The sequence below is a fragment of the Nomascus leucogenys genome, chromosome 10 (genome assembly GCF_006542625.1).
Source record: "Nomascus leucogenys isolate Asia chromosome 10, Asia_NLE_v1, whole genome shotgun sequence".
Lineage (NCBI taxonomy): Eukaryota > Metazoa > Chordata > Mammalia > Primates > Hylobatidae > Nomascus > Nomascus leucogenys.
Genome location: NC_044390.1, coordinates 925,769 through 942,147, shown reverse-complemented (window position 1 = coordinate 942,147; position 16,379 = coordinate 925,769). Strand labels below are relative to the sequence as shown.

Below are 16,379 nucleotides of genomic sequence, written 5' to 3'. Positions count from 1 at the left end.
GTGCATATTGGGGACTATCCCTAATGAATGAAAATTGGCTTTGGCTTCCTAATGGAAAAGAAGGCATGAGCCAAATCTAGTACAGAATACTGATCTCTCTGAGCTTGCAGCACAGCTTTAGTTGTTGATGCCATATCAGATATAGCTGATCAAATGGGGGGACACCAATTTATCAAGTCTTCCGTAATCTATAGTTAACTTACCAGATCCATCAGCTTTTCTTCCAGGCCATCCTAGACCGAGGCTGGAGTGCAGTGGTGCAAACACAGCTCATTGCATCCTCAAACTCCTGGCCTTGAGTGATCCTCCCCTCAGCCTCCTAAGTAGTTAAGACTACAAGCATGTTCCACCACACTCAGCTAATACGTTTTCAAATTTTTCTAGAGAGGAGGTCTCACTATGTTGCCCAAACTGGTCTCAAACTGCTGGCCTCAAGTAATCCTTCTGCCCTGGCCTCCCAAAGTGTTGGGATTACAGGCGTGAGCCACCACACCCAGCCCATCCTAGACTACTAAATAGGGAATTTTAGTAATATACCTACATCTAAAAGATCCTTTATTCAAGCCAACATTTATTTCCCCCAGGAATTCTATGGTGTTATAAATTAATCACTTGAGTGAGCTTAGCAATTCTAAAGATTCCCATCTAGCATGCTCAGTTAAAACAGGACTAAAAGCAGATTTACATGGCATCCTATCAATTCCAATAATGCCTTATGGTAACGGTGTAGCAAAAATTATACATAATTTCTGTCCATAAATTCTTCTATAGACCATATTTATCCAGCTGCAAGCCGCCTCTAGCTGTATCACTATGTTTGTATAATTATATTTCCTTTTAAGTTTACATTAGCTAAGTTATAGCAACATCGATCATCAATTGTAGTAAAGTTTTCTCACTGCCTGCAGACCATTTACTTCACTCCAATGAAAGTGAACTTGAAGTCCCAGCTAGAGGTCATGTGACCCTAACAAGGTCATGAGACCCATTGTCAAAGGAAATTAAATTTTGAGACCCCAAACCCATTTAGCCAAGGGGAAAAGTCAAGCTGGGAACTGGGTCATGCAAACTTGCCTCTACCTTTTGGTTCCTAAATAAAATGGCTACAAGATGAAAAGCTACCCACCTTCCCCATATTTTGCCCACAAGAAAATTACTGATGAGCTGTTAAAACTTCACCATGGTGGCCAGGCGTAATGGCTCACACCTGTAAGCCCAACACTTTGGGAGGCCAAGGCGGCTGGATCATGAGGTCAGGAGTTCGAGACCAGCCTGGCCAAGATGGTGAAACCCCATCTCTACTAAAAAAAAAAAAATTGAAAAATTAGCCAGGTGTGGTGGCAGGTGCCTGTAATCCCAGCTACTCAGGAGGCTGAGACAGAAGAATCTCTTGAACCCAGGGGACAGAGGTTACAGTGAGCCGAGATCACGCCACCACACTCCAGCCTGGGCGACAAGAGCAAAACTCCGTCTAAAAAAAAACAAGAAACAAAACAAAACAAACAAAAAACTTCACCATGGCAATGCAAATTGATAGTTTATCTTTACAGGTGCAGTCACCCCAGCCTGTCAGACACAAAATGCCTATCCGATTGTTCCCCTACCCCATTTCCTCTGTGTTATCTTATGTAAAATGCAGATTCCCCACATCTTTCTTTTACCCTTTTAATGTGAAAACTGTGTGCTTCTCAATATCCCACCCTTTCTTCTTTAAATATGGAGCCCTAAAAATCATCTTCAGAGAAAAGCATAGACTTGTCTCCCGGGTGGGTCGTTAACTTTGGCAAATAAATCTCCAAAATGATTGAGACTTGTCATTTTCTTCGATTGACATCATCATTCAGTCATAATACTCCCCATTTCCCTCCCTGGTTATAATCAGAGCAGGCGCCGAAGAGATTATACTTGTCATCTTTTTATAATTTTGACATTTTGAAAAATTATCAAGACTAGGCTGAATTAATTAGTTCCAGATCTTTGAGTAGACCAATTATTTTTACAGGGATTCAGTACTTTTAGTAAGTACTCCATCTTCCTTTCCTGTTTAAGGTCACTTTTAATCAACCATCAAACATTTTTATCCAATTCTGTTTTCCTGAGGTTTCTTCCGTCTCTTTTATTTATTTATTTATTTATTTATTTATTTAGAGATGGAGTTTCACTCTTGTCACCCAGGCTGGAATGCAATGGTGCAATCTCAGCTCACCACAACCTCTGCCTCCCAGGTTCAAGCGATTCTCCTGCCTCAGCCTCCCGAGTAGCTGGGATTACAGGCACGCGCCACAACACCTGGCTAATTTTTTTTGTATTTTTAATAGAGATGGGGTTTCACCATGTTGGTCAGGCTGGTCTCCAACTCCTGACCTCAGGTGATCTGCCCGCCTCACCCTCCCAAAGTGCTGGGATTATAGGCATGAGCCACCGCGCCAGGCCATCTCTTTTATTTTTAGTTGCCTTTCTTCTGAATGATTCTTACTTTTCCCTCCCCCTCCAGTATTAAGTCTTATTCAAGAGAGCTCAATAAGGAGGTCCATAACATCAAGCCTCATATCATGTTGTCTCCCCTTTTACCATGACATCAATTAGCTGGGTCCGCAGGATGGAGTTAGGAAAAGGTATGGTAGTGTACTTAATTACAGGCTAGAATCTACAGCTGATATAGTTTAGATGTGTGTCCCTTCCAAATCTCATGTTGAAATGTGACCTCCAATGTTGGAGGTGGGCCTAATGGGAGGTGTTTGGGTCTTTTGCAGGACATTTAGTTATCCCCTCTGACCCACAGACTCCAGTTCCCACTTACATTCTTCCTCCTGTTTGTGAGTGAATCACATAACTTGTGCAATCTCAACCCAAGGACTAGAAGCCAACCTATTCACAAAAAATCTTCCTCACCAGCCTCTACCATATTTCATTCTGCCCAATAACTCCTTAGCCATTATTATTTAAAATGGACTCAGAGATCATAGCAAATATCCCATTTTCATCACCAACTGAAAAAATTTCAAAAATGTAATTGAAAATGCTCACAAAACTCCACAGAGCATACTCACGTGAGGTTTTGTTAAGGCAAAGGGTATGGTGCAGCAAGAGAAAGAGAATGCATTCCCATATGCTATGTCAGATACAAATCCAGGCAGTTTTCCAGACTCCCATTCATACACTGATGTGATTCACTTCCAGATCAAGCCACCAATATCTGAGAGATAAATCCTAGCTTCAGGAGAGCTCAAGTCAGAGGATCCCAGCAGGGATTTTATGCCCTTCTGGGGTAACATATATGAGCCAGAGTGCCTACCTAATCACGTATGCCAACCAGAAACCATCAGCAGTCAAACTCGCCCTGCATATTGTCATGGGATCTTCCAGATGTTAAACAATACATAATAAATCTCACTGCATTTAAATGTCAAAATGAGATACCTGAAGTCCCTAGAGACAAAACTAGAGCTTTTCCAGTCCAATTTTAAATTCCATCTTACACAAAACAAATGCACACTATATCAAAATTTGGGGGATGCTGCTAAAGCAGTACTTACAGGGAAATTTATAGACTACATTATTATATAAGAAGAGAGTTCACAAATAAATGACAGTTCATTTTAAGAAACTAGGAAAACCAGCCAGGCATACTGGCTCATGCCTGTAATCCCAGTGCTCTGGGATCACTTGAAGCCAGGAGTTCAAGACCAGCTTGAGCAATACAGTGAGACTCCATTTCCAAAAAAAAAAAAAGTTAGCCAGGTGTGATGGCACATGCCCGTGATCCCAGCTAGTTAGGAGGCTGAAGATTGCTTGAGCCCAGGAGTTCAAGGTTACAGTAAGCTATGATAGTGCCACTGCATTCTATCCTGGGTGACAGAGACCCTGTCTCAAAACAAAAAAGAAAACTGGGAAAACACAGACAAATCCTATAGGCAACCCTATATACTCTGTGGTCTCTTGCTCTTGCATCAGGAGCAGCCCTGCCTCAGTGACAGCAAAAAGTGGCAACCAAGGAAGCTATTTCCACATGATTCACCAGGAACACTGGCTAAGTTGCAAAGCCACATCCCTGAAATGCTAGATCTTCCTTCTTTCAGTCTTGGTTTTCCTACCCACTTACGCACCCAGCTATCGTCTTTTTGTTTTTGTTTTTTTTTATTTTTTGAGACGGAGTCTCCCTCTGTCATCCTGGCTGGAGTGCAGTGGCGAAATCTCAGCTCACTGCAAGCTCCGCCTCCCAGGTTCATGCCATTCTCCTGCCTCAGCCTCCCAAGTAGCTGGGACTACAGGCGCCCGCCACCACGCCTGGCTAATTTTTTGTATTTTTAGTAGAGATGGGGTTTCACCGTGTTAGCCAGGATGGTTTCAATCTCCTGACCTCGTGATCCACCACCTCAGCCTCCTAAAGTGCGGGGATTACAGTCGTGAGCCACTGCGCCCAGCCCCAGCAATGGTCTTGAATTGAGCCATCTAGTCTATGGGAATCCATAAAATGTTTAGATTTGCCCTGGGAGTGATGCTGTCCACAAAAGAGACACAGCTGTGGAGGTTCTGAAACTTTCTGTATACTCTCATCCTATATAGTCATAGTATGGGAACATCTGAGCGTGTACCTTTAGAAGTGGCACATCCCAGGCTGGGTGCAGTGGCTCATGCCTGTAATCCCAGGACTTTGGGAGGCCGAGGCAGGTGGATCACCTGAGGTCGGGAGTTTGAGACCAGCCTGACCAATATGGAGAAACCCCGTCTCTACTAAAAATACAAAATTAGGGCTGGGTGCAGTGGCTCACGCCCGTAATCCCAACACTTTGGGAGGCCGAAGCGGGCGGATCACAAGGTCAGGAGATCAAGACCATCCTGGCTAACACGGTGAAACCCCGTCTCTACTAAAAAATATAAAAGAATTAGCCGGGTGTGGTGGCGGGCACCTGTAGTCCCAGCTACTCGGGAGGCTGAGGCAGGAGAATGGTGTGAACCTGGGAGGTGGAGCTTGCAGTGAGCCAAGACTGCACCACTGCACTCCAGCCTGGGCGACAGAGCAAGACTCTGTCTCAAAAAAAAAAAAAAAAAATTAGCCGGGCATAGGTGACGCTACTAATGGTAATCCCAGCTACTCAGGAGGCTGAGGCAGGACAGTCACTTGAACCCAGGAGGTGGAGGTTGCAGTGAGCCAAGATCGCGCCATTGCGCTCCAGCCTAGGCAACAAGAGCAAAACTCTGTCTCAAAGAAAAGAAGTGGCACATCCCTTGTAGTGTGCTGCAATCTCTTCAACTCCCTATTAGTCACACCCAGTGTTTCTATACCAATTATAATTACCACCTGGCTCCTAGAGGTCCTCCAGACAAGGACACCTGCCTATTAAATTCTGAACACAGACTCCTTGACAAGAAGCAGGGGCCAGCTTCCCACTAAGTGCTTGGAAATATGCAACACTGGATGGGAACCAGTGACCAAACTCATGCTCCCAGGTGCTCCAAAAGTTGTTACAACTGATCTCTCTTCATGGTTACCTCCAAACCTACAGTAAAACTGGCATCCAGGTCACATGATTTGTCTCACAAAGCCCTGCAGTCTGTCTTAGAAGGCCTTGAACAGCAATGCAAATTAGGTCAAAGCTGTAATCAGAGCTGTTCTCTGCCATACGCTCTAAGGGACAGAAAATAAGGACTCCCACCAAAGCTGTTAACTTGTTCATGCTGAGAACACAACTGTTTCCTCAATAAACTCCAAACAATAAACAGAACCCAAAACATTAATGGTGGCTTAAAGAACAGGCCTTTATTATCATGAGCAATGTGAAGCAGGCAGTTCCAGAGCTGCGTGACTTGGATATTGGATGTATCCATAATGAACATCATATGAAACCAATCAATGCAGGTAGGTCTCTGCAGGCTATTTGCAGAATCCTTCTGTGTCCTCTTGAACAAAGCTGATTATTTCCATGCCATTTACATCAAAAGAGAGGAAATTAAGACCACTAGTGGGCTGTGAGACCACTCACAACTTCTTTCAGGGACTGGGGAGAGAAGAGAGGTCTGCCCGTCACAAGCATGCTGGGGTAAATGGTAAACGCAGTATGATTCTGCCAGATGGTAGGAGCAGATGGCTCCTGCCCCAGCAAAGGCCAATAGCCATTTAAAAAGTGCAACACAGCTGTTGAAAGCATCTCACATACTTGGCGCTCACAGGGAACCTCCCCAGTGGGAATGTCCATATCTATGAAGTTTCACTTCTGACTGATGGTTCCCTCCCAATGGCTGCTCCCAGAGTTCCACTCTAGGGTGAGCTGTTAGGTTGAACAGAGACAGCACATTGCTTGGACTGCTAAGGCCTGTGTCTGGTATGAAATTCCCAATGGCTGGTAAGGTTCAGCCTCCAGGGGAAGGCTTTCCTGCATCTGCTGCACTCATTAACTACTGCTAGTTCCCCACCATACAGTAAGTCAGGGGCACTGGCCTAGGACTTTCCCCACATTTGCTACACTCTTAAAGCTTTTCTCCAGCATGAACCCTCTGGTGCAGAACAAGTGTCTGTTTCCGGATGAACTCTCTCCCACACTCACTACACACATAAGGTCTTTCCCCAGTGTGGACTTTCCAGTGCCTGATGAGGTTGGGTCTTTGAGTGAAGGCTTTCCCGCACTTGCTGCACTCATAAGGCTTCTCTCCAGAGTGAACTTTCTGGTGCTGAATGAGTTTGGAGATGCAGCTGAAAGCTTTACCACATCTGCTGCACTCATAATCACTGCTGTGAATTCTCCAGTGTACATTAAGGTGGGAGCTTTGGCTAAAGGCCTTCCCACATTCACTGCACTCATAAGGCCTTTCTCCAGTGTGAGTTCGTTGGTGCAGAACAAGTGTGTGTTTCCGACTGAACTCTTTCCCACATTCGCTGCATACATAAGGCCTGGCTCCTGTGTGAACTTCCTGGTGTCGAATGAGATTAGACTTACTGCTAAAGAATTTCCCACATTCGCCACACTGATAGAGTCTTTCACCTGTGTGAACTCGCCTGTGCTCAATCAGGCCGGAGATTTGTCTAAAGAATTTCCCACATTCGCTGCACTCATATGGCCTTTCTCCAGTGTGAACTGTCTGGTGTTTAAAGAGGTCATAGCTTTGGCTGAAGAATTTCCCACATTCGTTACATTCATAAGGCCTTTCTCCAGTGTGGATTCTCTGATGCCGAGCAAGTGTGTCTTTGCGGGTGAAGGCTTTCCCACACTCACCACACTTGTGATACTTCTGTCCCATGAGAAAGCCACTCACAGGCTTAGTGCTCTTGTGGGGCTTCATCCTGCTGTGAGAGGCCTGATGCTGAAGAAGGCCAGATGTGGCTGAAAAGTCTCTCCCACCTTTCCCACATGTGAGAGTCTTCTCTGGCACATGGACTCTGCAGCTTTTCACAGAGTCTCTACCCTCCTTCCTTGGGAACAGTTTCCCTCCATTGGGCTGGTTCTGGTGCTGGTCAAAGTCTGTACTGAACCAGAATTGCTTTCCACACGCCCTGCACAAGTATGGTTTCTGCCTGGCTTTTCCCCCACGGTATTTAGGCAGATGTAAGGTATCTTTCAATATTGGGCCACGTATGTCACATGGGTGAGTCTGCAGCTCTGCCACGAGAGTCCTGACCTGTGACACTCCTACAAAAATGCTCTGCTCAGAAGATACCTCCTCATCCTCCACTCCATGCCAACAACCTGAAGACACAGAAATGCTGATTAAATGCATGTTTACAGGTGGGAAGGGGCAACCCCATCGTATATGTGCATTTGACACACGCAGGAATAAGTTCATAGAACTGTTTTCAGGATGAGAGGCATGGTCAGAGTGAGGAAGGAACGGCTTTGAGGTAGTGAGCCTCTGGAGGTCGTACCATGCGGGAGGGCCAATGAAGGGCAAGGATATAAGAATGGAACCAAACAAATGGCTTCCAGTAGGGTCTTGACTGTTAGTGACTCGTGAGTGCTATGAAAAATGTATCCAGTCCCAGGAAAATCTAACTACAAGTGAGCAGCTGGTGTTCAAAGACTATTTAAGAATATATGCACATCTTGTGAACATTAATTGCAGGTCAATATTGCCAAAACAATGCAGACAGAGTAGTGGGAAAACATGGGTGTAAGGTGAAGGCCAGAGGTGAGGATGCCAAGGGGCTAACAAACTAGAAATGATATATCTTCGTGTCAAGAACAGGGAAGGACAGATAGAAATGCTGTGTGGCCACTGGCCCTGGAAACAAACACTGATGTGAACAGTTAACGTTGCCAGTTTTGAACCCAGCTTTGACATCATGCCCTTCCCCGATGTCCACTCACCAGGTCTAAGTCCCCTCTGGGCCTCTCTTTCTGTGGCTGAAGTCATATCCACCTGGTCATACACCCAGGGCTCTTCTCCTTGCTCTAGTTTCATGACTGCACGTGATCTGGAAAATGCAATTCCTAAGGGAAAGTCAGAACAGGTGAGCAGCCAGCACTGGCTCATGGCAAACCACCCTATGATGGACTTCAGGTAGGAAAAATAACCTGGGAGGAGTTGTGCAGGAATAACCCAAAGGTCCCTATAAGTGACTATGTAAGTGCCTGTAATTCCTGACAAGGTCAGGCCCTAGAAAATGTCACCTGAGCTGGGCGCAGTGGCTCACACCTGTAATCCAACACTTTCAGAAGTCAAGTCAGGGTATTACTTGAGCTCAGGAGTTCAAGACCAGCCTGGGCAACATGGCTAAACCTCCTCTCTACAAAAAAATTAGCTGAGCGTGGTGGTGTGTGCCTGTAGTCCCAACTATTCAGGAGGCTGAGGTGAGAAGATGGCTTGAGCCCGGGAGGTAGAGGTTGCAATGAGCTGAGATCGTGCCACTGCACTCCAGCTTGGGCAACAGAGCCAGACCCTGACTCAAAAAAAAAAAAAAAAAAAAAAGAAAAAGAAAAGAAAATGTCACCTGGAGAAAGGGGCAGAACCTTGGGCACAGAGGCATCATAATTTTGGACAGAGTCACCAGTACAGAAAGTGAACAGACCTAGTGAGATCCACTGGGCAAACCACAAGTCTCATGACCCCAAACCCTTGGCTGCACGGCTTCAGGACTACTTAGCAAGTAGGGAGGACACTCCATACAGCTTAGCCCTGGCACCCTGAGCACCTACTCCAGGAAACTGGTGAAGGAAGCGGTGCTCATGATCCGACCATAGGAAGAACAGAGTGGTAACAGGAGAAAAGCATGAGGACCTTACCCAGTGAAGCTAAAAGTGCAAAGTTCTCCAGCATCACATCATGGTACAAAAGTCTCTGAGCATCATCAAGAAGCTCCCATTCTTCCCAAGAGAAGTATACAAACACATCCTCAAAGACCACACAGCCCTGCAACAAAAGGGACAGGAAGCACCATAAAAAGTCTCTTGACCAATGATCCCCAGTCTACCTACCCACAACATCCTGCTAACTAACCTCCCAGGTTCCCAAGTCAGAGATACCAGGCACTAGTACCACTGGTGCTCACTCTCTCCTGATCACCCCAGCAATCACTGTGTCAGCCCACCACAACAAGACAGGCTGACAGATAAATGCCATTTACACTCTGAGCCAGCCAACTTGGGGTACCCAAGATCAGAAATCCCAGGTATGAACCTAGGCTCATTTTTCTCAGTTAAGCCCCAAATCACAGGACCATCAGCTCACACTCCCTCCTCTCATACACATCACTCTCTGGACTACGTCTCCCTCACATCTCCAGCTTCCCCCCAACACTACTGGCCCACCCCATCTCCCTGGACTCCCCAGATGTCACTCTACACATGCATTAAGAGTGCTTGCCGAGGGCAGATCACGAGGTCAAGAGAGCGAGACTATCCTGGCCACCATGGTGAAACCCCATCTCTACTAAAAAAAAAAAAAAAAAAAAAAAAAAATACAAAAATTAGCTGGGCATGGTGGTGTGTGCCTGTAGTCCCAGCTACTTGGGAGGCTGAGGCAGAAGAACTGCTTGAACCTGGGAGGCAGAGGTTGCAGTGAGCCGAGATTGTGCTACTACACTCCAGTCTGGCAACAGAGCGAGACTCTATCTCAAAAAAAAAAAAAAAAGTGCTTGCCAACAATCAGTATCCCATCTTGCTCCAAAACATCAACAGCCCCATTGCCAAGGAAAGCCCTATTGTTGCTCTGAAAGCCTCCCAATCTGGCCCTGTTCCTTTTTTCAATCACAGACACCTCAAACCACATGCAGATCTCAGGTATCCTCAACCCTCTTCCATTTCTTTGTTGCACATTGTACCACTGTTTGATATGGATTGGATGTGTATCCCCTGCAAATCTCATGTTGAAATGCAACCCCTAGTGCTGGAGGCCCAGGGAAGCCAAAAGACTGGACATCCCTGATTTAAAGTGAGAGATGTCTAACTACTCCTTTAACTTGAACTCTTAGAGGCCACTGTAGGGTTATTAACTGACCTGATTTCAATATTGCTGTGCATCAGGGAATAGGAACACTTGAACAGAGGAAGAAGGATGGGGATCAGCTGGTCAGTGAGGCAGTCAGAAGACACATAACATTTAACAATTTTTTTTTTGAGATGGATTCTTGCACTGTTGCCCAGGCTGGAGTGCAGTGGCGCGATCTTGGCTCACTGCAAGCTCCGCCTCCTGGGTTGATGCCATTCTCCTGCCTCAGCCTCCCGAGTAGCTGGGACTACAGGTGCCCACCACCACACCGGCTAATTTTTTGTACTTTTAGTAGAGACACGGTTTCACCGTGTTAGCCAGGATGGTCTCGATCTCCTGACCTCGTGATCCGCCCGCCTCAGCCTCCCAAAGTGCTGGGATTATAGGCATGAGCCACCGCGCCCGGCCACATTTAATAATTAAGCCTGCCTATCTCATGTAAGTGTGGCTTGTGGTGCCACATGATGGCCCAAAACAATTACAATAATAACACCAAAGATCACTGATCACAGATCACCATAACAGGTATAATAAGGATGAAAACGTTTGAAATATTACAAGAATTGCCAATGTATGACTTCAGGGATGCCACAAACCTTCAATTTGTAAAAAACACAGTATCTGCAAAGTGTGATAGAGTGAAACACAATAAGATAAGGTACACCAGTATAGGGAATGTGAGTAGAAACATTTCCTGTGTTAGAACAACCTACCTTAGAGTAAACCTTTGGTAAGAAATTGCTGGCAGGGCATGGTGGCTAACACCTGCAATCCCAGCACTCTGGGAGACCAGCCTGGCCAACATAGCAAAACCCTGTCTCTACTAAAAATACAAAAATTACTGTACACTCGCCAGGGCGTGGTAGCAGGTGCCTGTAATGCCAGCTACTCGGGAGGCTGAGGTAGGAAAATCGCTTGAACCCAGGAGGCGAAGGTTGGAGTGAGCTGAGATCGCGCCATTGCACTCCAGCCTGGGCAAGAAGAGCAAAACTCCATCTCAAAAAAAAAAACAGAACTTGCTGTGAGGCAGCTGCCCCCAATGAGCCTGTCTTTCTTGGGAAATGTATTTAGTCAAAAGAGCTCATGGAAGGCCGGGCGCGGTGGGTCACACCAGTAATCCCAGCACTTCGGGAGGCCGAGGCGGGCGGATCACTTGAGGTCAGGAGTTTGAGACCAACCTGGCCAATATGGTGAAACCTCGTCTCTACTAAAAATACAAAAATTAGCAGGGCATGGTGGCACGCACCTGTAATTCCAGCTACTCTGGAAGCTGAGGCATGAGAATAGCTTGAACCCAGGAGGCAGAGGTTGCAGTAAGCTGAAATCACACCACTACACTTCAGCCTGGGTGACAGAATGAGACTCTGCCTGAAAAACAAAAAAAAAAGGTACTAAAGGAGGCTGAGACAATCTATTGCATGGCATTTAAGGTATTTTGTGGCTTTGGCAACACTGAGTGAAGCAGGCTCATTCCCCGCACTGAAGGAACTTTTCAGTGTGTGTTTCTCTTAGTTCAGGTGGTTCGAAAGTGAGGGTAAGAGAGGTGATGTCAGCAACACAGTGGAATGCGAAGCTCCTGACTCTTTCCACCCACAGACACATGAAATACATGCCTATTTACAGACCATTCCCTCTGAAAGTGAGAAACCAGCTGAGAGACTCCTGATCACCAGGCAACTGAGAAAACCTCTATCTTGAACAGGTAGGAAAAGCTGAGGCACACTCAAGCATGAACCCCACTGTGGGCACTGTATTATACAGTGGAGAAAGGAATCCTCAACACACACCTTCTCCCTGTGAAGAGGATGGTTTAGACCTCACATATAGCCCCTAACTCTAAGGTTAGCCATGATTTGGCTCTTAATTTACCAACTCTAGAGAGCTAAGGGGATGAGACATCAACCCCTCTGTACTACTCACAGGGGATAAAGACCCTGGAAGTGCTAATGTGCCCATATCAAACTACTGCTTTTTTCCTATGGTCTCTACAGACCACAGTCCACACAAGAGTCCCAACTTGTAATTCTTCTCTCCAAAGAACTGCACTCTAAACCTCCTGGCTCTGTGAACAGAGGAGACTGGAATATATGTCTTTCTAGATCACAGAAAAAAGTTTGGCAGTTTGCCAGGCGTGGTGGCTCACGCACTTTGGAAGGCCAGGTGTAATCCCAGCACTTTGGGAGGCCAAGGCAAGCAGATCACCTGAGTTTGGGAGATCAAGACCATCCTGGTTAACATGGTGAAACCCCATCTCTACTAAAAATACAAAAAATTAGCTGGGCATGGTGGTGCATGCCTGTAATCCCACCTACTGGGAAAACTGAGGCAGGAGAATCACTTGAATCTGGGAGGCAGAACCTGCAGTGAGCCGAGATCGCACCACTGCACTTCAGCCTGGGTGACACAGCGAGACTCGTCTCAAAAAAATAAATAAATAAATAAAATAAAATAAAATAAAACTAAAGCCAAGTGCAGTGGCTCACACCTGTAATCCAAACACTTTGGAAGGCTGGGGCCGGGGATCAGTTGAGGTCAGGAGTTCAAGACCACCTGGGCCAACACGGTGAACGTCCCCCCCGACTCCCCCACTGCCACCCCATCCCTCCCAACTCCCCAACCCCGTCTCTACTATAAATACTAAAATTAGCCGGGGTGGTTGCGGGCACCTGTAATCTCAGCTACTCGGGAGGCTGAGGCGGGAGAATCTCTTGAACCTGGGAGGTAGAGGTTGCAATAAGCCACTGCATCCCACCCTGGGCGACAGAGTGAGACTTCGTCTCAAAAATAATAAAAATAATAAATAAACTAAAACTAAAAGAAAACACACAAAATGAGGGTGAGATAATCAGATAGTAGCAAATTTATAGCACACCACCCATCGTTGCCATCCCAGGCCAAATTCCTCATACCCTACAGCTCTCTCCTCCTGCAAACACTGAAAAGAACCCTTTCAAATGCCAGGACCCTTCTCTTCTGGGAGGAGTCTCAAGAATGCCCACTCCCTCTTCCCTGCCCTCCAGTCCCGGCCTTCTCATCTCTTACCCCAGAGATATGAAATAACATACTTAAGACTGCCCCACTTAAATCTGACCTCCTGGCCTTGACCTACTCCAGACCACTCCCTTCACCCCAAAGACATTTTAAGCCCAGCCCCTTCCCCACAACTTCAGACCTTCCTCTCTAGTTGCCTAAGTGAGGAAGCCTCCACTCTGAGACATCTCAGAGTCACCATTCCAAAATCCAAACGTTCATGGAAAAACAAAACACCTTGCTCTTTCATGCCTTACTTTCAATCATAGCTGCATATGATGGAGCAGAAAATCCTGTTGGTTTCAAATTTAAAACCTACCCAGAATATGATCACTTCTACCTACTCACCTGCCATTACTCTTGGTACCTCCACCACCAAAGCATTCCTGGAATCCACTGCAGCAGCCTCCTTACCGGTCTCCTCGTATCCATCCTCACAGTCCCCACCCGAAACTAATGTTCTCCCCTGAGCAAATTTCGAGACACTTAAAATCCCAGCTAAGATCACGTCCTTCTATTCAAAACTCCCAGGTAATCTCAACACCCTCAGAATGAAGGGACAACTTCTCAGCCTGCCATTCCAGTCACAGTTCCTCAGACTCTGCTCCGTGTTGATGAGAACCCTGTCTCTCAAATGCTTGGGGGTCAGCAGCACCCCCGAGCCTTTACCTGCGCCGTCCCCTCCGCCCGTAACTCTCCCACACCCACCCACACCGAGATAAGACCCCGCCCCAAGAGTGCGTCGCTGTCCTGGGACACAGGGGCTGCAGGAACTTTACGATTCGGAGTCGGAGAAAGGGTGACTCAGGGCCCGGAGGACGCAGCACCCACCCGCGCGGAGTCCGTTAGCTCCGCCATAGGACCGTGGGTGCGGACAGCTGCCGGGAGCGGCAGGCGTCTCGATCGGGGACGCAGGCACTTCCGTCCCCGCAGAGCTTCGGACGCCTCTCGGGACACTGGGGACAACATCTCCTCCGCGCTTTCCCGACACCTCCACCTGCGGCCCACCCAAGCGTTACAGAGCCCCAGCCGGGTGCAGCCTGATAGAAACAAGCAAAATGTCCGCTACAGGAGGAGCCGGAAGTCCCGCCCACGCGCCCCTCGCAGGCACTGAAACACCCCTCTCCTGGGCCCTCATTGGATATGCAATGTATAGGTTTGTGGGTAGTGCGGTTCCCACTGAGCCATCCTTCAAGGCGGGGGATTCTCGGCCTGGGCTCTTGGGAAAACTCGAAGTAGGAGGGCCAAGTTGTTTGGGAAAAGTAACCCGAGTTTCAAAGCGCTGACAGGACTTCCCTTCTCTTTTTTTTTTTTTTCGAGACGGAGCCTCGCTCTGTCTCCCAGGCTGCAGTGCAGTGGCGCGATCTCGGCTCACTACAACCTCCGCCTCCCGGGTTCAAGCGATTCTCCTGCCTCAGCCTCCCGAGTAGTTGGGACTACAGGGGCCCGCCACCACGCCTGGCTAATTTTAGTACTTTTAGCAGAGTATGGGATTTCACCATATTGGTCAGGCTGGTCTCGAACTCCTGACTTTGTGATATGCCTGCTTCGGCCTCCCAAAGTGCTGGGATTACAGGAGTGAGCCATGGTGCCCGACCGACTTCTGTCCTCTTAAAAGGCCTGGACCTAGATTCCCCGGAGTGTAGTCTGCACCGATCGCAGAAATGTTGAGACATTTCAGATGTTCCCCAAAGCTGCAAAACTAGACACACCACACCACAATGTCTCTTTGCCTACACTCATAGCTAGGAGCTAATAACTATTACCTTGTTGCTTTTTAAATATGTGTGCACTCAAGCTTTACAGTAACTTTTGTGAGCTTCAGTTTGGTCAGAGATAGAAGAGAAAATATTCCAAACAAGGCCTTGGAGTGGAAGAAGGAAGAGGGATGATGTGGAGTCTCCCTGAAACCAGTGGACAGATTTCTTCAGAAAACTCTTCCTGCCTGGGTAATCAGTGATGTCTCCACCACAGCAAAACACAGTGCAATTACCATTTAACCTATCATTGTCATTGTAAGTACAGTGTCTGTATTAGGAGGTGAGATTATCCCTGGGGGAAAAATCCTGAAAGCTATTAATAATGATTCTGTGGTTATTTGAAGATAATGAAAGAAATTGCTCTGAGGAAATATCTGTGATAGATTTACAAAGTTAAGATCTCAGTAAAGTTCGAGCCTGAATACTAAAGTATGAGAAGTGAAAGAATGAAGTTAAGCATGTGGTTGTGTTGTGATCTTGAACACACTTTGTCAGCAAAATGTGACTCTTTTTTCCTGAAAATGCTGAGCAATTGTAAAGAAGATATCAGAATGGTAAAAATCAACAGTGAAGTTGTGCTGTCTTGATAATTCACTGGTAAAATATACATCCAAGGAACACATACGAGCTCTCAGTAGGTGCTTTTCAAATGTGTTAGTAGTGTAAGAGACATCACTAATAAAATTTCCAAGATTTGGCCGGGCGCGGTGGCTCACGCTTGTAATCCCAGCACTTTGGGAGGCCGAGGCGGGCGGATCACGAGGTCAGGAGATCGAGACCACAGTGAAACCCTGTCTCTACTAAAAAAAATACAAAAAATTAGCCGGGCGTGGTGGCGGGCATCTGTAGTCCCAGCTACTCGGAGAGGCTGAGGCAGGAGAATGGCGTGAACCCGGGAGGCGGAGCTTGCAGTGAGCCGAGATTGCGCCACTGCACTCCAGCCTGGGCGATAGAGTGAGACTCCGTCTCAAAAAAAAAAAAAAAAAATGTCCAAGATTTGTATACATACAGGACATGTTCTGCATGTAATGATTTTTGTCCTGAATCACCTTTTGACTTTGTCACAATACCTTAAGTAAATCTTCTAAAGAAGGCAACATTCTTTTTTTTTTTTTTTTCCTTTGAGACAGAGTCTCACTCTGTCGCCCAGGCTGGAGTGCAGTGGCGCGA

The 16,379-nt window shown here is 46.8% G+C and overlaps 2 protein-coding genes across 6 annotated transcripts in view; one reads left to right on the top strand and one right to left on the bottom strand.

The window, feature by feature from the left end:
- ZNF776 (zinc finger protein 776) overlaps positions 1–16,379 on the top strand; it is an 81,766-nt gene that overhangs the window by 43,934 nt on the left and 21,453 nt on the right. The gene's annotated exons all lie outside the window — the stretch shown is intronic.
- On the bottom strand, positions 5,736–14,687 carry ZNF671 (zinc finger protein 671). 5 transcript variants are annotated; one of them, XM_030819489.1, is made up of 4 exons: positions 13,798–14,268; positions 9,216–9,342; positions 8,301–8,423; positions 5,736–7,682 (listed from the first exon to the last, which is right to left on the bottom strand). In XM_030819489.1, the coding sequence occupies exons 2-4, from the start codon at positions 9,247–9,249 to the stop codon at positions 6,469–6,471; spliced, it is 1,371 nt and encodes a 456-aa protein (XP_030675349.1). In that variant the 5' UTR covers positions 9,250–9,342; positions 13,798–14,268; the 3' UTR covers positions 5,736–6,468. The 5 variants fall into 5 exon arrangements, with proteins under 5 accessions (XP_030675349.1, XP_030675350.1, XP_030675348.1 ...); XM_030819490.1 differs by lacking the exon at positions 13,798–14,268 and adding an exon at positions 11,133–11,152; XM_030819488.1 differs by lacking the exon at positions 13,798–14,268 and adding an exon at positions 10,429–10,590.

Excerpts from the sequence above, each read along its gene's own strand:
- ZNF671 (XM_003277231.4), bottom strand. The coding sequence starts at position 14,418 with ATGTTGTCCCCAGTGTCCCGAGAGGCGTCCGAAGCTCTGCGGGGACGG. Across the intron at positions 9,343-14,280 it reads AGCTAACGGACTCCGCGCGG|GGCTGTGTGGTCTTTGAGGA; the intron begins GTGGGTGCTGCG and ends CTTTTGTTGCAG. Across the intron at positions 8,424-9,215 it reads TGCACTTTTAGCTTCACTGG|GAATTGCATTTTCCAGATCA; the intron begins GTAAGGTCCTCA and ends ACTTTCCCTTAG.